We start from the raw sequence: 22,247 nt of genomic DNA on the forward strand, positions 1-22,247 counted from the left end.
TGGCAAAAGACGCATCACATCTCTGCCCCGAGCTCAGTTTCATGTCTGAGCCGTCATGTAGGGTCATCCTTCGGGGTATGAAGCATATCTACGGACATATATATATGTATATGTACGGGAAGGACATGCATGCAACCATGATGCCGACACAAAGCACATGGAACAATGGCAGCAGCAACTTCACCAAGTCTCAGGTACGCAAAACAATAGTCACTTTTTGTTGCCTCATATGCACCCCGCTCCATCCCCCCCCTTTTAATATCTCCCCCCTTTCCTGCCCAGAACGGACTACCATATCGACATCACCACCTCGTTTCTACCATCCCTTCCTAGTATTCCCTGTATCCCCCCTTAAACAGTGGCCATCACGAGAAACCAATTAGCTCTTTCTGTGCATGCAAGCCCTCTTCCTCTAGTTCAATTATCTCCAAGTCGTGAGAACTCATCTCCCTCCCATCTCATGGTCGTCATGCTTTGTAGGAAACCCCAATGCACTCTATCAAAGACACTCATGCAAGCATACCAGTAATGAAATGAGGATGAAGGTAAATGACGGGTGTGTGAGTGGGTAGGGAGGTTGTGTAGACAGAGCGGGGACGCATCGATGAACGGCTGGAACACAGAACAAGTCCAAAGGAAAGCAAGGGCATACCAATTACAGGAGAACACCAAGCCCTTTTTCCTGTGTAGAACCGATGATCATCATGATTCCAGCCTTCTCCCCCACCAACCTCCCTCGCCAATACATCACAACGCATCCCTATGTTTTTGTTCTATGCTTCCGCTCAGTGAGCAAGCAATGTCCAGAGAAGGAAGGACAAAAAATGCCGGTACAACAGGAAAAAAAAAGGAAAAAAAAAAAGGTAAACAGCAACCAAGACGCCTCATAATCGAAGACGACCCCATCCACTGCCATCCTTCAGCGCCCGCTTGCCGGGCATGATCAGGCTCCCAATCCGTTCGTAGCACGCCACTCCGGAGTCATCAGCCTCCTTCGTAGGCGTAGCTAGGTCGCCATTCAAAGGTCGCCTATGGGGAGATGTCGCCTTGCCGCTCTAAGCGGGCGACTTACCCTCCGGCGCAGCAGCAGCAGTAGCAGCAGCAGCCGCCGTCGTTTGGTCTTCCATCTCCGGATCGTCGACATGGATCTCGGCAACCTTGTCGCTCGCCTGATCGTCTTCGATCACGCCGAGATCACCCACAGGAGGGACTTTGTGGACCTCTCCATCGACCCACGCCTGCTCGGCAAGCTTGCCGATCAACTCTTGGTCCGCTGCCGACGGCGGCGGCGGGATGCCGTACTCGTCGTCGCCCACAAACCCGACAACCGGCGCTGTCGGCTCGGGCGGGCCAACATAGTCGGCTTCGGGATCCCGCGAGAGCAGGTGCTCCATCCCCGAAGCATCGTCGAACACGTCGGTCATGTCGCCTTGGACCGACGATCCGTCATTCTGCGCAATGTCGCTGGCAATGTCGTCGCCACCGCCAACCTCGGAACCGGGCTTGCTGCCCTCGACGAGATTGCCGAAACTCCAACTGGTAGGCCCAATGATGGAGGTCATGCCCGCCATACCCGCGGTGTCGTAGTCTGACAGGCCGATCCCTTCATCCTCGCCGTCACCCTCAATGCTGTTGTGCAGAGTGTCCTGGTTACTCCAGGTCGTACCCATGTCGGCGTCGTCGTCGTTGTTGCCGCCCCGGTACGACGGCCGCTCCGACGCAGCACGTCTACCACTATTATCCCAACCACGACTTTCCCGAAGGAGAGCTGGACCGGCTCCGGTCAAAGCGCTCGGCGATCCACGCTGGGAGGAGCCTTGGCCGAGACGCTCGCCTTCCCCCGAATCCGACGCGTCATCACGGAGGGCGGACTGGTTGAAACGGTCGGAGATCTCCTGGAACCTGGGACCGCCCAAGGGGACCTTGGAGCGGCGACGGTAGAACAGGAGATACGCTGCCGAGGTAACCACGCGAGAGGTGTCTTTCTGTTTACTGACCGAAGAATCTGGAGAGAAGAAACGGGTGCGTGTTAGCGGCAAAGCGCGAACCCCCATGGGAATTGGCATGCAGAAGAAAAGGTGACCTCACCATTGTACTCGTACCACTCGCCGTCGATAAAATTCTTGGCAAAGGCCGTGTAGTGGCCGCCGCCTAGGCCGCCCCAATGGTCGTCCACGGCGATCAAGTCGAAAACTTCCTCCTTTCCCTCCTCTTTATTGATGACGCGCTTTGTGAGATCGAGACCCTCCACGGGGAAGTCGACGAGAATGTCCAGCTTGTCCCGCCTCCACCCGCTAGAACTGAAACGCTTGAGGTGGACAATGAGGATATCCGGTGTCTTCCAGAGGTCGAACTTCTTGCTCGCACGGCGATGCTCCTTGCAGCGAGGACAGTACCACGTGTCCTGTTCCGAGAGAATCTCTTCCTTCTCGAACTCGTCCAGGCAGTCGTCGAGGGCGATACCATGCTTCTTACGCAACTGCCGCGCTTTCTGCTTTGCCTGCAGGCCGGGGTCTTCCAACGTCGGAACCTTGAGATACGTTTTCATACCCCGCATCTCATCGGGCGTTGCGCCACCGAAGACGAGGTCAAAGGCAGCCTCGCTCCACTCGACTACGATACCCTCGCCCAGGCCGACCAGAGCGCCCGTGGGAAGGGACTCTTCGGGCATCTCGACGGCCGCCGGCTGCGCCGCCGGCTGCTTGCCGCGGGAAAGTCGATTTTGCTTGTTGAAACGGCCCTTACCCTTTCCGTAAGTCTTGTGCTTCCCACCTCTCTTGCGGCCGTTAAATTGATTGCCTGGCCGTGAGTGGAAGTTCTGGAAAGCGATAGGCACACACAGCGCTGTCAGTCGAGTTGCGATCCGGCCTTCCTTCCGGGGTAGGGACTCGCACGTACCTTGTGCCTCGTGAACTCCGAGTCCTCGTCGCTAGACTCCTCGGCCATGCGAGTGACAACAGTGGCCGGCAGTCTACCGGATCCCTCGCTGCCACTCTCGTCGGAACCATCCAGGGTTGCGGGGCTCTGCATCTCGATGTCCGAGGCGGCCACCCTAGGCAGCCTGGAGCTCAGCCGCGGCAAAACGCCTTCATCCGTAGTGGAAGTCCAGCCGGTGGGGACGGTTGTGCCCGACTCGTAGAAGTAGCTCATGTCAAACAGATTTTGCAGCTCGGGATCCAAGAACTCGACAGGGTTAACCCACTTGGGCCGCCTCTTATTGAAACGTTTCAGAACCTTTGGTGTCCTGGGAACAGGGTCAGCAACCTTGGCTCGGTCGATATACAGGGGCTTGGCGTAAAAGACTTACTCTTCGACGGGCGTAGCGGCGGAGGTGTTGTTACGCGCATCAGAGGCGTCACGCATAGTAACGTCGACCATGTCGTCCTCTCCTTCCACCGACTTGGCAACGACCTTGGAATCGCCCGCGGAATCTGCATCGGACACAGTCGTGTTCACCATCTCCGAGTCCGTGCCCTCGGCCACATCCGTGTCCTCGGGAGCCGACAGCTTGGACCAAGTCGTGAAGGTGGCGACCTTCTCCAGGATCTTGCGGCGGATGGCCTCCAAGTCACGCGCCTCCTCCGGCGTTAGGACGATGAAGTGCGGCGGAGGAAGGGCGGTGTCGCTCTTGCGCACATAACGCTTCCTGGCCGAAGGATCCGAGGGATCGATGCGGTGCAGGACTGGGACGAGCATGCGCTCCAGTCGGGGATCCTCGACCGGAGAGGAATCGTCCTCGTCTTGCGACGGTGACGCCAGCCGGCCGTTGAGCGCCAGCTGTTTCTTGGGGCCGTAAACATTAGTAGGGGCTGCCTCGATCTCGTGCACGACGGCGACATCGCTCGACTGGATCTCGTCAGAGACTGCGGACCCGTCATCGTAGAACTTGAAGAACTTGGAGTGAAACTCTTCGCCCGCAAAGAGGCGCTCAGCGGGCACCCCGACCCGCACGGCAATGTACTGCTTCAGAGCCCTGATACTACTGTTCTTGTCGAGGTCGACAACAATCTCGACGGGCACATCGTTTAGGGGAAAGAACTTGACGCTACGAGACCAGACATTGGCCACCGGAAGCGGTAGGGTAAGGTTGTTGAAAGGGTCAAAAGTGATGCTGACTTTGTCACAGACGGGACACACCAGGGTAGACTTGTACATGCCGGTGAAGAGATCGGCAATGACCGAGTCGTCTCTCTTCTTGGTGATGTCCCAGACCTTGGCTGCCATCTCGCGGACCGCCTCCGGATTGTTGATCATATCGTCTGTGGAGTCGGGCTTCTCGATGTAGGGCTTCTTCTTGATGCGGTTCAAGTCCTCTTGAAGCCCGTCGAGGAGAAAACCGAGGAACTCCTGAGAGTCCTGCTGGCCGTATCCGGAAAAGGCCGACGCATACCGCCCGATGACAGCTTTGAAATGGCGTGGGGCGATGGAGCCGGGAGCAGGGTCCCTGTAGATCTCCTCCAGCAGGCGCCCATAGGCGGCAGCAACCTCGCCATTGTGAGAGAGCGGGTTGTCCGGGTTGATCTCCTTCTGCGCTTCGTGTGTGAGGAAGTATTTTGTGAGCTCTTCGACGCTCCGCACACATTGCAGCGCCGAGTTCATGTAGCACGTGTTGCCCAGATTCTGCAAACCGACGCAGCCCAAGGTGCGCCCTGGCTTTTGCTGCGCCCGGCCCCTTGTGAGGGCCCCCTGAGGTGCGGGACTGCTGCGTCCGCTGGCATTACCGCGTTGCGCCACGAGGCCTGTCGAGCTGCTTCGGGCCGCTAGAGCTCTATCCTTGACGGTGCCGCCTCGATAGTTGGAGACGAAGGCGTCACGATCAATCTGCTCATCCAGAACAAGCGTCTGGTCAACAGCAAGGCCTACTAACGCCAGGTTCTTCCTTCCGTTGTAGTTAGGATTAGTAGTGGTGTCCTCGCTGTCAACCAGGCCGCGTTCGACGTCCTTCTCCAGGGTCAAGAACGTTGCCACGTCGACAAGCATTTCGGGCCAGGCGCCGGGGGTAGATGGAGCCTGAGTGAGAACTCCGTGACCACGGCCGGGTGAATCTGGCGGCGTCTTGATCCCCGACGGCTCCGAGGTGGGCTCTGTGGCTGGAATGGTCTGGAGCAGCCTCCACACGCGAACTTTCCTGTCGGGAGCCACGCCAACAAGCTTCTTGGCCTGCTTCAAGAATTTGTGGTAACTAGAGGATGTGCTTTGGACTATGACGGGGGGCGCAGGCTTCTTGAGCTTGACTTCCTGTTCAATCGGAATGGGACTGTTCGCAGACCACATCCGGTGGATGGTGAACACCGGAGGATGGAACTCGAACTGAATGGTCGGGATGCTCACGGAGTCTGGTGCCGTGTTGTGTGCGACCCGGACAATGGGCGACTGGCCGGCAGCCAAGCCGTACCACGAAAGGAGGAGATCCCACGCGTCCTTTGGAAAGAGCTCGAAATCCTCAATGCCCGTGCCGGGTTTCAGCTTGACGCAGCGCTCGCCGGTGGAGTCTGTGAAGATGGCTTGGATGATATCCGAGTTGTCGACCGGCCCGGGTGACCCGTCTGAGGATTCCTTGCTGGCGTGCTTTGCATCCGAACGACATGCCTGAGCTTTGGCGAGCCATTTCCGAGACACGAGATATGCCTCGTCGCCCTCCTTCACGGGGGTCTCAGCAAAGGCCTGCACGAGGGTCTCGATCGTCTTGATTTGTTGGTCGAGCGGCGGGATGTCTGTCCTCACACAGTCAGCGCAAGATGGTAAGCGAGAATGTCGCGGCGGTGGAGGCGGAGGCGGAGGCGGTGGCGGCGTGGCATTACCATTTCGTAAGGGCAGCTCTGCCTGTTTGTCGGGCGGAGGATTTTCTGGGGCCTCAGTCTCCTCCTGGTTGCCCTGCTCTTCTTTCGGCCCATCTGCCGTTTCTGTCCTTTGAGATTCCGTGATTGTGAGCATATCCACGTCCTCCCTCCCTTCCGCAACGTTCTGCTCTGGTTCCATGCTGGGTGCTCGGCGCTTGAGGGGAGAGGAGGACCGATGGGGAGAATCGGCGGCACCCCCCATTAGAGCTCGGCGGACGTATTGGTGAACGGGCGACTGATCCCTTGCCGGTCCGTGTCCGTGTTCCGGCAGCTGCAAGGTCGAGCCGTCGACGAGGTCGGGATCCCGGTCGAGCTCGGTCGACAGGTCGGCCGAGCCAGCACAGGGAGAGCTCGCGGCGGAAGACGGGGAATCGGCAATGGAGGCGCCCTGGCTTTGAAGGCGGGGCGGCACACCGGACGGAGGCAGCGAGTCGGCACGGGGCAAGGCAGAAGGCGTGCTCAGGCCAGAGACGGAGGCGGCAGAGAAGGAGAAGGCGGGATCGGTGTCTACTTCGGTGGAGGGCAGCACCAAGTCCTCGGGCTTGTTGTGCTCCCTGGTCGACTGGCGGGTAATCCTCCGTTTCTTTAGGGAAGACGTGGTGAAAGGCGAGCTGCCCCGTGCAGCTCGAGGAATGGCTTAGTCGCTTAGGTCTGGTGGTGGGCGGGGAAGCGCACGCAAGGTGGGCGGCGAAGACGGCGGAAGAAGTGGCCAGGTGCTGGTGTTCGTTGGGGAAACCAGGCACTGGCACAAGCGAGCTGGCAGTGACGGCAGTCACGGAGGGGGGCACTAAGCCGAGCGGATTAAAGTCTGGGTGTAAGAGAAGCCTGTGCGGTGCATTCGTCGAACCAGGACCAACAAACAGACCCGCGGTCAGAGGCGAGCGGCGAAGCACGGCGTCAGCATGCGCAGGCGCCGTTCCTCGCTATCTCGAAAGGACACCAGATTTACTGGCGATGTTCGAGTGTTCCCTTGAAAGAGTGTGACACGCAGCTCTTTAGGAAGGGGAGCTCGTGCGACGCAAGCACGCGGCTAGAGCAAAAACTGTTTGTTGCACGTTTCTAAAACTCTCTAGTTACTGCGTCAAGGTTCCTTTTTTTCGATCCGGGATGGGAAAGAGAAGTCCGTGCTAGCAACACCGCTTCTACACGGTGCTGGTTAGGTAATCTTTAGGCTCTCGGTGGGTATGCTGCTGGGCATCAGAACCATATTTGCTCCTTGCAAAGGCACCGATGAGACCGTCTGAGCTCGTTTGCTGAGGAAATCCATATTAGGAAGATGAATGCCATGCCATCGTATGCTGATGCAACAACCTCGGCGTGCCGCAATGGAATGCTCAAGAACCTGCCTGGTTGTTGCTCTCTTGATCTTTGATCGCGCCCCACCTCACACCTCCACAGCCGTGCTCGCACTGTTAAGCCCAGGTTTTTAGCCCGCGTTAGCACCTGCACTGACGTCCTGCTTTGACAGTGAAACATGGGAATTACAGTGGCACTTGTTATTGTTCCACTAGTAGGGCACAAATCACAATAACCTGGCCCGGAAACTTGGAAGAATCAGACATCCAATCCACATTGCCCCACCCCATGTTCACTCAGTTTGCCCTCCTACAGACAGAGAGAGAGAGAGAGGAAAAAGTAGCCCCACCTGCCCTTTGCCAAAATGCCGCTCTTAGAAAAGAGGTTGAAAGGAAGAAGAGGCAAAACAAAGAAAGGGGAAAGTGGACAGAAAGGTCCGTCAGCTCTTTCGATTGTAACCAGTACACGTCTCACCAACGATTTTGCAAACCTACCAAGCAGCCCGGGAGCTAGCCAGTGGACACCCCCCCCTCTGTATCATGGAAGAGCAATGGCGGGATCAAGCCACTATTGCCTGTAATATGTCAATGCCGCCATATATGCTACTCCTGGCCCGGCGAACTTTTTACTCGGTTGACACTATATAAGTAAAGGACGCAGCGAAAAAAAAAAAAAAAAAAAGAAAAGAATAAAGATATGAGATGAAATGAATGAAAGAGAGAGAGGTCAGGGGACAATGGCAGGCCTGTATTCACAATTCAGAAGCAGCCGGTCGTTGTCTCAACCCCAGGAGGATTTTGAATGATTACAGCAGGTGTGAGGAGGTTGCATTAATTAACTTGGCTTAGGTCTTGCCGGCAAGGAGACAAGAACCGACAGCATCGAACAAAGCGCGTCTAACATGCCCATCCTTCCCACACGGCCGGTTTGACCTTGCCATAGAACTCAGCGTTGTCCCATATGATTAATTGCATAGTCTTCCGGTTGCCTCAAGGGGCCTGCGGGCCTGCCTACCGGCCCGGCTCTGCACCAGTTCCGAGTCTTCTATCCCCGTCCCCTCCTCTATGAGCTGACGCTTGCGTTGATGTGCTACACAGTAGCCGTACCTCCTCTGCCGCGCGATTCTCCAACCACCGCCAATTCAAGGCGCTGGCACGGAAGGAAGAAGAAAAAAAATAAAAGCGGAGAAATACAAGAGAGAAAGAAGGTAGGATGGAACATCAGAGTTTTGCTTCCAAATCCTCATACACGCTAAGGTCTTTCAGAGGTTTCGCCCCATTGCTAGCGGGGAGACTGGCCCTGAAAGACCTGACATCGTCAATGAAGACCGGCGTCGTTCCGTTTGCTGAAGGAGGCTCGGCGTCCTTGACCACATCGTTTCCGGGGCCGTGCTTGGCATGGATTTCCCTCCACGCCTCGGATGCCGCGTCTATCTTGCCTTCAGGTACCTTCAAATCGTGGAGGAGATAGTCCCGGAGACCGGCGACCTCCTTCTCTACGTCGTGGTCGGCCGCGCTCAGCCGAGCCTGCAGGTCGGAGGCCGCTTTGGCAGAAGCTGCTTCATCAATTTCCAGCGTCTTGATCAGTTCAGAAATCTCCTTGGTTGATACGTCGCTCTTGGCCTGGGCCTCGAGGTAAACGGCCAGCTTCGCCCTTGATGGTGAGTTGGGGTGAATATATTCGTTGAAAAACTCAATCATGTCCGCCTTGGTGAGCGGTCTGATGTGATCCGCGTCCTGGGGAGCTGGAGATTTGAGAGTTTTGTCAGTTTTGAGAGTCACAACACCCCCTTTCTTTCAATTTATGGATGACGAGATGTTGTTTTTTTTTTTTTTTTTTTTTTTTTTTTTTTTTTTTTTTTTTTTTTTTGAGGGGCAGAGGGGAAGGGGTGGGGGGGAAGGGAGGCATGGCCCAATCCGACAAAAAAAAAAAAAAAAAAAAACCCTCACCATTGTCGAAAGCATAGAACTCGGAGTGGATGTGGGTCCAATGTCTGTTGCTTTCTTGCTCCAGGTACTTGAGTCTCTCTAGACGCTTGTCAATAATGCTGCGCTTGTTGCTTTCGAACTCCTCCTCGCTCATCTCCTCCAGCATCGTGGCCACGGTCTTGAGGAACTCTTCGATCCTGGTCTCCAGATACGGTGCCGTCTTCTCGCTCTGGATGACAAAGTAGAAGCCGTACTGCGTGACGCTGGTCCAGGTGCCCGAATAGACGATGTAGCCGAGCTGCTCCTTGGTGCGGAGTTGGTTGAAGCACGGCTCGTGCACAATCTGATCCAGGAGCAACACCCTCGCCCGGACATTGTAGTCATCCCTCGAGCCCACGTGAAGGAAATACTGGATGCAATGGTTGACATTGGCCGGGTCTTTGAGCTTCTTCTTCCAGATGTAGTTAGACCCGGGCGGGAGTATCAGCCCTCGCCGGATCTTCCACTGGGCCTCTGGGAGGGCTCGAGGCTTCAGCGTCGACTCGACCATATCCGTCAGCCGGAGGGCGTCCTCCCTGTAGACGTTTCCGTGGACGAGGATCTCCATGTGCATCTGGGAGAGCAGCTCCTTGTGGAAGACGCGGAGGGCGTCGGCGGTGATGTAAGGCAGCTCGGCCTCGAGCTCCTCGACCACGTAGCCTTGGTCGACCGTCAGCCAGGACATGTAGTCGCCGATCTGAGTCCAGGGCGCGGAGAGCTCCCAGTTCCGGTACCCTCTGCTGATGCGCTCCTTGATGATAGCGAACCGGTCGTCGCGGATCTCGAGATCGCGAGTGGTGACGAGCACGTGCTGCAACAGGACGGCTAGCTTGTCGTTGTAGCCCGAAACCTCGATGTACAGGCCGCGCGAGTCGAGGGTTACGGTGTACTCCAGGCCGGCCAGCTCGGCATCGTACGAGAATTCTTCGAGCGCGTCCTTGACGAGATCGGTAAAGAGGCGGGACTTCACCCGCCCCGCCGCCGAGGCGGTGGCTACCGGGCTCCTGCAGCTGATGATCAGGGTCGCCTTGGGAACCCAGAAGGTGTCGTCCTTCTTGAACCAGGTCCGGACGAGGGGGTCGTTCCTGACGATGCGGGGTGCCAGCGCCGGCTCCTTGACGTCCTTCTTCTCGACTTCCAGCTTGGTCGGCACGAACTCGTTCCTGTGCGGGAGGTGCAGCTTGGCCGTCCGGGTCTGGGGCCCGCTGGCGGCCGCCTTCTTGATCTCCTCCATGAGGTCGTCGGGGATAGGTTGGCAGCTGTACTCGGTTCCGTACCACTTCTCCTTCTTGTCCCATTTCCCGGGGAAGTCGCGCGATACGATGGTCATCCGGAAATTGTCGGGTCGCAGGCAATCGAGGCCCTCCTTGATTAGTTTCGGGTCGAACTTGCGCAAAAGACTGTACCCGCTCAGCAGGTATTCCCGCGGGAGCGGCTTCTGCATGGTTGAGCTGAGCTTGCTCGTGAAACGGTACGACTGCGTCTTCTCCCTAAACCTGAAGTTGACCTCGGCCAGTCCCTTCTGTTCTTCAAAGATCCACTCCTGCGGCTCCGTCTCGCGCAGGAGAGCAATGTACTCGAAGACGACCTTGACGACCTCCTTGTAGTTCTTGAGTCCCTGCAGTGGGAGTCAGCGGGGGGAAACGCCCCAAACCGGTTGCCAATGATTTTCCTGGGAGGTGAGAAAAGAAACAAAGGAAGAGAGAGAGAGAGAGAGAGAGAGAGAGAGAGAGAGAGAGAGAGAGAGAGAGAGAGAGAGAGAGAGAGAGAGAGAGAGAGAGAGCAACAACTCCTTGCATACCTCCTCTGTCAAGGTAATTTGACACTCAAAGACCTCTGGAGTGCCGGGGCCGACCGGCCAGGACCCGGCATACAGGCCGTTTGCCCAACCCTTGGACTTGATGTACGACATGATACTTCCGGGACCCTCGTGGCCGATGAGATGACTAATATACCGGCTCGGTTGAGAGTCGTAGAGGTGATCCTGCTCGATGAAGGGGAAGGTGAGGGTGAGGTCGCGGGTATCCATGACGGGCCTGGCGAAGATCTGGGTTCCGAGCAGCTCCCTGGTGAAGGGCACCTCTTGGTCCCACCTGTTGGGCGGAAGGTCCTTGTTCTTGACGGGGGAGAAGTGCTCGACGACCCAGGTCTGCAGGACGTCCAGGGGCTCCCGTCCGAGGACGCAGAGCTTCATGCGGTTCGCCGAGTAGTGCTTCTCGTAGAACTCGATGAACTTGTCGCGCACGTTGATGCCCCGGCCCTCGGGGGCCGTCTTGAGGGTCTCCAGGTTGCCGGTGGAGAAGTGACAGAAGGGGTGCTTGGGGTTGGACAGCGACTTCTTGAGCTGATGCAGGCGCCACTGGTCGTTCTGCAGGTTCTTCTTGTTCTCCGAGTCGACGGCGCGGAGCTCGCGGTCCAGCGTGTTCTCGAGGAAGAGCGGCTCGATGAAGAACTGGGCGAAGCGGTCCAGGGCGCCGAGCAGCGGCGAGGGGTTCGTGGCCGAGGGCTCCTCTTGGTTGCCCGGCTTGGCAGAGACCTCGAAGTGGTAGTTTGTGGACGTTGCTGCCGTGTAGGCGTTGGTCAGGCCAGAATGGGCCGAGATGTACTGGTGGTAAGCATTCTCCACCGGGTACTTCTTGTTGCCCATGAAGAGGAGCTGCACCCTAGAGTTAGTTCGGCGGGGGCGCGGGATTCTGGTCCGGTCAACAGGACGGAGGAGGATGTACTGACATGTTCGACGGCGTGGGCCATTCCGGGCATCTCGTCCTCGTCGCTGAAGCTTCCGACGTTGACATCCATGGCAGCGCTTGCCTTGTCCGTCTTGGGGTCATGGACGATGAGCGCCTCGAGCTGGTTCGGGAGGCGGATGACGCGGTAGGACCGGTCGTCCAGAGACGGCTTCTCCAAGCGGTCCGTCACGACCACGACTTCGCCTTCGCGGCGGATGGGAGGGTCCGCCGAGGACTGCGGTTCGGGACTCGGGGGGGCCATGGCAAGCTTGCGTGCCGGGCGTTGACCAGGTATTGTATGTTTGTATGTACTGTACGTATCTACCTTGAATCGCTTTGTTTTGGGTGGCGGTGTCGGCTTCGGCTCAGCTCAAGAAATAAACCGATTTGCGTGTGAATCGAGCTCCGCCCGGCGGTGCGAGGCGGCTCGGAAAGTAACCAGTACGCCACCAACCCGAGAAGCCTAGGCTAGGTTTTGCACAATCGAGTTGTTCTTCGCAACGGAGCTGCAGGTTGAGGGTGGTGGGGTACGGGCACGACTGGCCGAGACCGTGTTGGGGGAGAGCGGCAGGATGACGGCACAGTAACTCAGAGTAAGCGGCAGCGGCCCTGCAGCGGTAGCCAGTAAGGTAATGGTACTCCGTAATCCGTAACTAATCCGTACACTAGCTTGGTAGCGTCCGTGCGACCTGTGGGGAACGATGCAGCGCTAAGGAATGGTTTCCGGCGAGTTGGATTCCAGAAAAGCCGGCTGGGTCGTCTCGTACCCGGTAGGACGGGGAAGCTAGTAGTGTAAACCGTTGTCCGTCTATAGGGGTCCTCCCGGGGTCTTGGTGTGGTTTTGAAGCTGTCGCAGCTGTGCAACCCAAACGGCGAGAGGCGAGAGAACGCGAGAGCGCGAGAGAATGAGCGAGGTTCAGTGACGACTTGTGTGGAACGAGCGCTAAATCATAGGACGGCAAGCCGGGAGGATGGGGAGCGGAAGTGTCCAGGGTAGCCCGGCGAGCACGGCTCTTTATATACCTTGGGCGCGGCTTAGCGCAAGCCTCTGCAGACGGAGATGATTGCTCTTACGCAGCGCCTGTGAACTGGTGGGGAGCGAGAAATCAGTGTAATGTAATAGTATGTATGTACGTCCGTACAGTGCTCTACTTGTACATACCTAGGTACATCCAGAGTAGCTACCTCTATTCCGTAGGTAGTTCAATTGTCGGGGTTCGGGCGGCTATCAAGTTCCACCAGCGACCGCAGAGGGCTTCATCTGCAGGCGTGCCGGATTCACTTTGATGGTTAGGGGGCAACAGCAATGCGTGGACAAGCTCGAAAGCATTGATTGACTAAGTTATGGAGTACGGAGTACCACGCTGGCATTGAACGAAAAAGGGGGTAGGGCCCATCAAGGTGTAAGTAAGCACGGATCCGAGGGTTAAAGTTCGGATGCCCCTTTCCTTCCATGGAGATTTGTTGACAGCGAGTACCCAGTAACTAGTGTAGTGTATGCCAGCCTCCGTTCCCACCGCCCACTGCCAAGGGCCCGGCAGAACATGTTCCCTGAGCGATCGAGACCTTTTCGGGCCAGAACAGTTGATCCAGAGACATCGTTAAATGAGCAAATAAACTGGACACGTCTACAGGAAAGAAGGTGGTGGTGTATGTGATGCGGTGTGTGTGATATTGCCACGATGACGACTAGTATGGCTGTTTGGTAGAACGAGAGGTTAGACTGAGGTAACGAACAAACTCCAGCATTGTCGACCAGGGTAGGATCTCAGCCTGTTATTCGTATCACTAGCAGGTAACGTTATATATAATGCGAGTCGGCATTCTAGCTCGAGCAAGTCCTCAGCCATGTCGCGTTCCGCTCATGGACGTATGTACAAACATACGCATAGAAGATTGCTACGTAGGTATGTACTGTACCTCGATGCGTGATACCCTGTCCTAGTGTATATCCGTAGAGGTAGGCGTGTCGCCCAGCCACAAAACTAATTTAGGCCCATTACACTAATAAAAAGAGCATGCAAGAGCATTTGGAGGGTCATGCCCTCAGCCTGGGCCCGACTTTAGGCGACCTACCTACAGTGGGTGTACCTCGGTAATGCATTACCCTATATTACCGTCGAGACTAAAGTAGCCATGACAGTGGCGGCGTTCTTTGTCTTCCTCTTTATTTTCTCTTTTTTTCTTTTTCTTCCCTTTTTTGGGCAACTTGCTTAACCTAAAATCGATCAAGTCCGCTCCCTCTTGAGGCCGTTTCATCCTTGGTCTTCGATAATCGTTCGTTTCCAATCTTCTTCTAGCATTTCACCAGCGCCTCGTCCTTGGCTGCCGTCGCTTATTTCCCATGGGTGCGTATCTAACTTCTCAAACATGTCAGCTTCTCGAGTCACATTCTAACCGCTTCTTCCACAGGGCAACTTCCACGTATGGTATTGCTCTATTGTGAGCTCCGTCGTTAAGTGAAGGCTTAGCTGGCCAAGGAAAGCGGCCGGCGCTTCGATGGCTTGTCGGCGCCACGCCGCGGAAAATACAGTCAGGTGTGTATGTACCTGACGTAGCAGCAGCTGCAGATCATGCCTCGGCGGCTTGCAATCCATCCATTTGCATCTTGCCCGAAACAGAAAGGTTCAGGTACACTACACACTTTGTATGTATGTACATACATACATTATCCACCCCTGTAGTTATATGCTAATAGTACTTTTAACATTGCCTTGTCAAATTACGTAGGAAGATTGTCTCTTGGATCAGGCCCCTTGTGAAGTCTGATGTGTTTTGTATTTGGGTACCTGGAGTTGCCCATAGGCATCGGAGGTGGCTACGGATTAAAAGTAGCCAGGGCAGGTGTAGTAACTATGTAAGGTACAGTACGTATCATTCCGTACTCGGGGCTGCAGCTTGCTGCACGTGCTGTCATCGGTACCTGCATGCACCGTCATTTCGGTCGATTCGCGGCATCACACATTTGACCTCCACCGGCATCAACTACCACTTGTTAAGCCATCTTATATCCGGTTAATTATCGTCGTGGTTAACGGTAACATGCATGTGCTAGACAGCGAAGTTGCACAAAGCAAATCTAACTACCTACTACCTAGAAACCTAACCGTTGGCTAAACCCTGTTGTCTTCGTTACCGCCTTCTCGTCCGTTGTATTGCATCACTGTCAGCTTAAACCTACAACCGGGTGCCAGACAAGGCGCATCATTTCACGAAGATGCCTCAAACGCTCTACGTAGCCCCGAATTTAGATAGAGCTCGCAAAACTCGCAATAGCCATTAGCCCGGTGTATCACACAGACAGACTACCTAATGAGCGACCGAGTAGCGCCCCCTATTCGTGGTTCCCCCAACCGTCAATGAGCAAGCAGGTATTGTTCCATTTCCCACGTTAACATCCGCTCACCGACCAATTTGACAAAAAAACGAACCAGATGTTCCAGGTTAATCAGGGCTAAGTCTGACGCGAGATGGATACGGCGTGTCGCCGCTTCCACGCCCCAATCGGCCTGCTCTGCCCCGCCATCATTTTTCCTCTAGGGGCTTCACATCGTGGGATATGGCGTTTGCGGCCGCGTGATTTTCTGCAACACAACGTCAAGAGCCTTTCTCCCTCGACCGGGAAAATACATAGCTCGTTGTCTTCCCGGCTCCATTGCAAACGGGAAAACACATATTATCCCGCCCAACAAATGGCATCTACCCGCTCTCCATACATCGTATTATGCCAACACACACGATGGATCCTCAGTTCCGCCAAGACCCGCAACCGTCAGGGTGTTCGCTGTGCCTGATTCACAAGTCCTGATCCACCGGTTTCCACCGGTCCAGAATGGCTCCGTAGAGGATGGTTTCATTCTCCCACTACTATGCACCATCTTTTTGGGCTTCATCAAGTATATGCGCACGTACAGAGAGTACATACATGAACACACAAGACACTGTTCACTCCAACTGGCTAGGGCCGTTTCACCGGATACAGGGGCGGAAGGAAGCCGGCGCCACGACCTTGGTGAAACAAAGGGGGGGCAACGTCAACTTCCCATGTTGACCCGACACACGGCATCGCCAGATCCTACGGACCAGCCGGTGTTCTGGTGGAATGTCTGACGTTGAAGTCTGGTGAGCATGTATACACGCCGTAGAACACATGACGCTACAGCTCATGCGACCCAGTCGTGGACCGTCAAGGTGCGGCTGGTTCGCAGTCGCCGATGGGCCCGTGTGACGTGTGGGTAAGCCGAACCAAAGCTGGCCCAAAGCTGGGTCACACACGGATGATGTCCCCTTCTCCCGCTTTTCCATTCCTTCTTGACGAACCTTGGCTTTCGCGCACGGACGAGGGCCAGAGGTGGCAGCCAAACCTTGGAACATGCAGCAGCCCTTGATCGGGAATATGCGGCCCGGTTAGGAACGTCGCTTTAAGCATGTCCACATCTGTAGTGAACCCGATCTGAACATGCAACCTCCAACCCAAGCAAACCACGATGACCGCAAGCTCGGGGATGCCGACTATATGGTGCCGGATCCCGATGCCGCAAGCCTGAATGCGTCTGAGCGCCAGGTGCATGACGTGCACGCTCCCTGAAAAGGGGCTCCCACCGTCCACCTAGCCCGCGCGCGCAGGGGAAGATCATCCCGGTGGCGAGAGTGCGTCGGTCATGGCCGAGCTGCATATCCAAGGGGGCGATGCGGACCGATATCGAGTAATTGGCTTGCTGCGATATGCAACGAGCTCCTTTGGCGGGAAGGAGAAGCGCGATCTCCCCGCATTCTTCCGCCCTCAGAGACAAACGGCACGGCTGCGCTGCCGAGTCGATCCAAAAGCGTTGAGCAAAAATTACCTTTATCCCAAAAGGGCAAAGGCAAGTCCCGCGGACCGCAATGTTGGAATTCCCAAACAGCTTCACCAAAGGTCAGCAGACTTTACCCGGCTCGACAGGCACGGCACGGCTGGCTAGCCCGTCCTTGCCAGAAGAGCGCAGAGCCCCAGCCTTCGTCACCCACGCGGCTGATCATCCGAAGGCCGCGGCAAAATGGGCAGCTTGCATGCAGCCGTTTCTGCCTGGGGCGTCGATATAAAGTCCAAATTTTTTTCCTTTCCTTGCCCTAACCATCGTACCCCACCCCCTTTTTCAACCATCCGATGCACCCCATGAATTCCGACGACCTCGGAACTAGTTGGCTCCGCGCATTGACAGACACTGCTCACATTCGACTTGCTGCTGGGGACCAGACTTTGAAAAATCGGGCTGAGGGAACCCCCCCCCTTTTTTTTTTTTTTTTTTTTTTTTTTTTTTTTGTTTTGACGCTCCTTCAGCCTGTCTTGATGCATGTCTCGTCACGCACTCTCCTGCAATGCGGCCGTCCGGTCAGTATAAGCCTGCGGTCACAAAATACCAGGATCCGTCCTTGTCAGTTTCTCTCTTCTGCGAGAAAGGTAGGGCAGATAACCGGAGAAAGGGGGGGCTGTAATGGTAATGATTGACATTCCGAGACGTGCAACCGTACTGAGAACTTGGTATCTCCCGCTGGAGCAGCCTTCCGGGAGACACCCATCTCTCTCTGGGCACGAAGCCGGGTGTTTCGAAGTCCAGCGTTCGTGGTGACTTTCCGGAAGGCTTTATCTGAAGCCTAGTAGACAATGAGAGACATGCTAGCAGGCTGAGCAGGACCCCAAGTATGAGGGTTACAAGAAGTAGAGCCGCTTGAACCATCAAGGAAACAAGATGGGCACGAGTGATCAATTCTGTTTGAGAAAGGCAGGGCCGGAGAGGAACGAGGGCAAGGGAAAAGAATAGGGGCAGAAGGGATAAGCACACTCATGCGCGAAGCACGGTAGCATCCCGTTTTCAACGCTTCTTCTTCGGGCAATCAGCCACTTTGTGACCGGGCTTCCCGCACCCATGGCAAGACAAGGCGGAGGAAGGCCGCTGGAATGCCTGTGAGCCTGCTGAGGAGATGGAGGTCAGTTGGTTCAACTTGATCTCTTTCTTCCGTCTCTTCCCGGCGAGCTGCTGCGCCTTCCTGCGCTCCTCTTCTCGCCTGGCCGAGATACTAGACCTCGGCCGCCTGCGCTCTGCACTGCCGACGGTACTCTGCCGGCCGCGGCTAGGCTCTGCCTTTGCTGCCTCCGAGGAATTCTCGTCATCCGAGACCTCTCCAGCATCTGAACCGGAGTCGGAGTCCGAGTCACTGCTGCCGCTGCTTTCGTCGCCCTCTTTCCTGGCAGCCTGGAGAACCTCGTCAGCATAAGCCTGATTTGAAAGGCTCAATGGCCTCAACTTGCCTTCGATTTCTTCATGTTGAAGCGCTGAAACTGAGGCTGGCCGGACACGCCGCCGAGATCGAACGGGTCGTCATCGTCATCCCTGCCTGGCGTGCTCGCGTAGTCGATTTGGGCAAAGCCAACCTCGACGACGTTCAGCAGCGGCCGAGATGACCTCGGTGGCAGGCTTGCCGCGCCCTCCAGCACCCAGTGCGAGTCGCCCAGCTCCGCGGCGCGCTTCTCTATGGCCGCCCGCTTCTTCCTCTCCTCCTCTTCCACCGCAGCCCTTATCGCCTGCTGGTCGAAGAGCGGTGTCGCCGGCGAGCCGGCTGCTGATGGTGTGTGGGACGTCTTGCGACGCTTGGCCGAGCCATCATCGCTGCCCGGGGTTGCTGGCGAGCTGGCATCGGGTGTATCCGCGGCTGCTGCGGCTGCTGCGGCTGCGCCCCTTTGCATAAACTTCATCGTCATCAGACGAGAGGACATTGTCTTTGGGGTCTGTTGCTTTGCCATGACTGGCAGGTTCGATGCTGGAGTGGGCGCCATGTTGTTGCTGATGGGTGTTGAGTGTTATAAAAATTGAGCGAAGTGAAAGGAAACAGATTTTTGAGCCCTGCGTCTTGGTTGGCAGTAAACTCCCGGCAGAACAGAAAAGCATTTGCCTCAGCAGAGGTCTCGCTATTATCTGAACTTTCTTGCACCCCTTCGTTTTTCTCGGTAACTCGTTCACCTTATGGAAACGAATTCCACGACGACTCGAGGCGACGCGTTCTCGAAAGAAAAACTGATGAACAACACGCCAGGAAACAAACCGCATCAGGTAAGCGGTACAGAGGGTTGGGAAAGAGCCTTATCGATGCGCACAGACCACAGCATCAGTCGCCTTGCAACTTTACCACTTGAGCCGAGAATCACCCGGCAGCATTCCCTGCAGCTCCGAGCTCCAGCAGCGAGCCAAGCCAATTGAGTTCATTCTAACCTCGATTGAACTGCTTCCCGGGTCCCCGTCCCGCAAACCACCAACGCCCCTACCGAGTCCGCCACGAACCCCCGAAGCTACGACAATGTACGTATCGCGTCTGCGGGGGGCAGCCGCCGCGGCAGTTAGCTCGCTGCCCCGGCGAGCGGCAGCAGCAAACAACGCAGCCTTCTTCAGCACCACCGCCCGCCAACTCAAGGGAGACGTCGCCTCGCCCTCGCCGCCGCCGGCCGGCACGACCAGCACCACCGCTCACGCGCAGACGACGCTGCCGACGGCCGAAGGACCGGCTCCCGCGGCCGTTGCGCAGGCGCCGAACCGCGCCGAGATCTGGTCTCGCTCCCAGCGGCCCCGCGCCCAGGCCATGACGGGGCCGCGCTTCGAGCAGACGGACTTTGAGTTGCAGGTGCGTTTCTGATGCTCTTGTGATTGCTCTCCGATGATCAGTATTGCTTGCAAGGAGAAATTGGGGGAAAAAAAGGGGGGGGGAGGAGTTTGGAAGAGAGGGCAGAGGAAGGGTCGTCGGGGATCTTTTGGGGGGGGGGGGTTGCTCTTTTTACTTCTTCCAATCGGGTGCCGGTGACGGGGTGCTGATGCTGATGCTGACGATGCTGGAACCTAGCCGCGACCCTATGCCGCCATTGAGCTCATCCACCAGCAGCCCGTGCGGTGGACGCACGAGAGGATTGTGGCGTGCGACGGAGGCGGCGGACCGACTGGACACCCCAGGATCTACATCAACACCGACAAGCCCGAAATTGCCACGTGCGGGTACTGCGGGCTGCCCTTTGTAAGTTCTTCCCCTCGTCCTCGCCTTCGAGAGGAATGCGACTGAACGCTGCGGCGCAGGCAAACGAGCATCACAGAAAACACCTCGAGTCGCTTCCACAGACGTCGTACCCGCTTTCCTGAAGATGGGCTGGAAGGTGAGGACGTCAAGAGAGACGGAGAGATTGTACATATTTCAGCTGGGCAAATAGATGGGAGCTGTCTCTGACTCATTCCGGCATGCCGGGCGAATATTGTCAACCAAAGTGATGAATCCGGGAGACCGGTCAGACGATGGGCGCTGCAGTAGCTCGAAATCAAAGTTTTGTGTCATCCAGTATTACGGTATGTCCTAATCGGGCGTGGATACTTCGTGACGTGTGGCGACGGTCTTCTGAAGCCCTCAGAAAAGCCAAACCCTCCAGGTTGAGTGGCCGTAGCCCGGAGGTAGGGCGCGTTATCCGGTACCACTGCCTACCCTACTCTTCCGGATACCCTTTGTGGTCACCTTCAGTCAGTGACTTTAATGATGGCCCCATTGATGGGTTCGGGTTCAAAATAGTACATGCATGCTATCTGTGAGAGTCTCTTCGGGGCGGATACGATACGGATATGGGCTTTTGCAGACGTCGTGGGGTAACAATTCCGGAGGGCTCCCAGGATCTGATGTTCGTGTACGGTATAATCACGCTCAAAGTCAACTCCTGTGCATGATATTCATTTGGAGAATGCTAATCTTACCCCAGGCATTCTGGTCAAGTCTGGCCGTGTCATCCCGTGGTTCCAACTGGACTGGGCACCTTATGGGATGACGCTTCTAGATACTAGTCTGCTTCGCGCCGAACCTGATCCGCTGAAGTCGTGGTTTTCACGGCTTACGTAGCCCACATGGGGAATCTCTCGTTCACTCAGCCAAGGGTCGCTGTCATGCCAGTTCACCAGGCCATGTACATACTCCTTACCCGGTGTTAATTACATTACTGTTTCTACACTGTCCGTGGACCTACCATTTTCTCATCATGGCTGAGAGCCTCGGTCAAGGAAAAAAAAAGGTAAAGAAACAGGAAGAAAACAGCGCGGACATGCTCAGGGGACGATGTAGACTTCTCCATCAAATTCCTCGTTAGACTCGTCTCCGGCCTCGGTGGTCGTGACCTGTGCAACGTGGCCGCGGGCGGGCGATCCGTAGTGCAGGTGGCCTAGTTCAGACAGGTAACCATCGACCTGGGCGTTGGTGTCTCCCTTAGGCGCGCAGGTGCGAGCTAGCAGTAGTTACTCGGGCTCGGACATGCCCGTAGGTATGACACCAGTGGCGTGGTATGCTTTGCAGGCGGTCTTCAATCTCACCTTGAGGCTACGTAGCGCAGCGTTGGTGCCGAACCTATTGTCGGTAGCCTTCATGTGGAAGCGACGAGTCCACTGGCAGGTGCGGATGAGCATTTCCTCGTTGCCCCGACATTCGTACCGGGCGAGTGCAAGACAATCTTGGACTGGCCGGATGATAGTGGATGGCGATGGGTACAGCGTTCCGGACTTGATGATCGAGGTGCTGGTGTGAGGGTCAAACTCTGTGCCTACGACGCTCGTATTCACATCCTTGGGGTGGTCGTATACGACGCAAGAAGAATCGGCGTCGCCATCCCCGTCTATGTCTCTATCCTCGTCCGCGTCCCCATCCCCGTCGTCGCCCCTACGGATGAACTGGCCGGTCGCGGCTCTGGGCCGGGAGGTAGAGGGCCTGCCAGGCAGGGCAGAGGGCTGGCGCACCGGTAGCAGCGGATGTAGTGGTTGACCTAGCCACGACGATAGCTGTGACGAGCGTTTAGGGACATTGGTCGCACGCTTAGTGATGATGGCCATTGCTTTTTTATCCTGCGTTGATCTGTGGTGAACAACTGCTCTGGTGGATGGTTTAGGCACAACGCGTTTCCTGGTCAGCTTCACTCCGACTGCGCAACATGGTTCATACGAGTAAACGTCGACTAGGTTGATAAACCGCTGTCCCAGAGGACTCGTATGTAAGCGGCGAGAGAACCAGCCTAGTCACTGCTGTTCTGTCTGGTGTTTGTAAAGGTCGACCCTTGTTTAGGTTGTTAGGTAGCTGCATACTCCTATCCACAAACTTTCCTTTTTCAAGTGCGATTTTCGAGCCACCATAGCGCTCCATGGCCAACCAACCGGAACCATCTGATCCAGCAAAGGCTTCCATATAGTGTATGGATCGTTTCTCCATCATCCGAACTTCAATCCATCGGTCTCGCGATGAACGCGATCAGCCACACACGCCTAGTGCAGCCCAACAAAACCACCAAGAAGCAAAGAAGACAGCAAAACTAATACCATGAACGGCCTCAAAATGTGCAAAGATGCCATAATATCAGCCAAATTCAAGTCAGGTTC

General features: G+C 56.2%; 5 protein-coding genes across 5 annotated transcripts; 1 reads left to right on the top strand and 4 right to left on the bottom strand.

Moving 5' to 3' along the window:
* Positions 1 to 999: 999 nt before the first annotated feature.
* Positions 1,000 to 6,924, bottom strand: MYCTH_2304715 (uncharacterized protein). Its single transcript, XM_003663123.1, has 5 exons — positions 5,802 to 6,924; positions 3,308 to 5,714; positions 2,899 to 3,244; positions 2,089 to 2,818; positions 1,000 to 2,005 (listed from the first exon to the last, which is right to left on the bottom strand). Exons 1-5 carry the CDS (start codon positions 5,977 to 5,979, stop codon positions 1,056 to 1,058), a joined length of 4,611 nt encoding a protein of 1,536 aa, XP_003663171.1. The 5' UTR covers positions 5,980 to 6,924; the 3' UTR covers positions 1,000 to 1,055.
* Positions 6,925 to 7,829: 905 nt separating this feature from the next.
* Positions 7,830 to 12,295, bottom strand: MYCTH_2304722 (uncharacterized protein). Its single transcript, XM_003663124.1, has 4 exons — positions 11,834 to 12,295; positions 10,905 to 11,759; positions 9,086 to 10,721; positions 7,830 to 8,880 (listed from the first exon to the last, which is right to left on the bottom strand). The coding sequence occupies exons 1-4, from the start codon at positions 12,092 to 12,094 to the stop codon at positions 8,357 to 8,359; spliced, it is 3,276 nt and encodes a 1,091-aa protein (XP_003663172.1). The 5' UTR covers positions 12,095 to 12,295; the 3' UTR covers positions 7,830 to 8,356.
* A 5,207-nt stretch (positions 12,296 to 17,502) lies between these two features.
* On the bottom strand, positions 17,503 to 18,889 carry MYCTH_2304725 (uncharacterized protein). Its single transcript, XM_003663125.1, has 2 exons — positions 18,122 to 18,889; positions 17,503 to 18,065 (listed from the first exon to the last, which is right to left on the bottom strand). Exons 1-2 carry the CDS (start codon positions 18,644 to 18,646, stop codon positions 17,685 to 17,687), a joined length of 906 nt encoding a protein of 301 aa, XP_003663173.1. The 5' UTR covers positions 18,647 to 18,889; the 3' UTR covers positions 17,503 to 17,684.
* A 90-nt stretch (positions 18,890 to 18,979) lies between these two features.
* MYCTH_2304728 (uncharacterized protein) lies at positions 18,980 to 20,187 on the top strand. Its single transcript, XM_003663126.1, has 3 exons — positions 18,980 to 19,485; positions 19,702 to 19,869; positions 19,929 to 20,187. The coding sequence occupies exons 1-3, from the start codon at positions 19,165 to 19,167 to the stop codon at positions 19,989 to 19,991; spliced, it is 552 nt and encodes a 183-aa protein (XP_003663174.1). The 5' UTR covers positions 18,980 to 19,164; the 3' UTR covers positions 19,992 to 20,187.
* Positions 20,188 to 20,933: 746 nt separating this feature from the next.
* Positions 20,934 to 21,707, bottom strand: MYCTH_2126948 (uncharacterized protein; the record flags this gene model as incomplete). Its single annotated transcript, XM_003663127.1, has 2 exons — positions 20,934 to 21,089; positions 21,195 to 21,707. 2 exons carry the CDS (start codon positions 21,705 to 21,707, stop codon positions 20,934 to 20,936), a joined length of 669 nt encoding a protein of 222 aa, XP_003663175.1.
* Positions 21,708 to 22,247: the final 540 nt, after the last annotated feature.

Source organism: Thermothelomyces thermophilus, chromosome 3 (genome assembly GCF_000226095.1).
Source record: "Thermothelomyces thermophilus ATCC 42464 chromosome 3, complete sequence".
NCBI lineage: Eukaryota > Fungi > Ascomycota > Sordariomycetes > Sordariales > Chaetomiaceae > Thermothelomyces > Thermothelomyces thermophilus.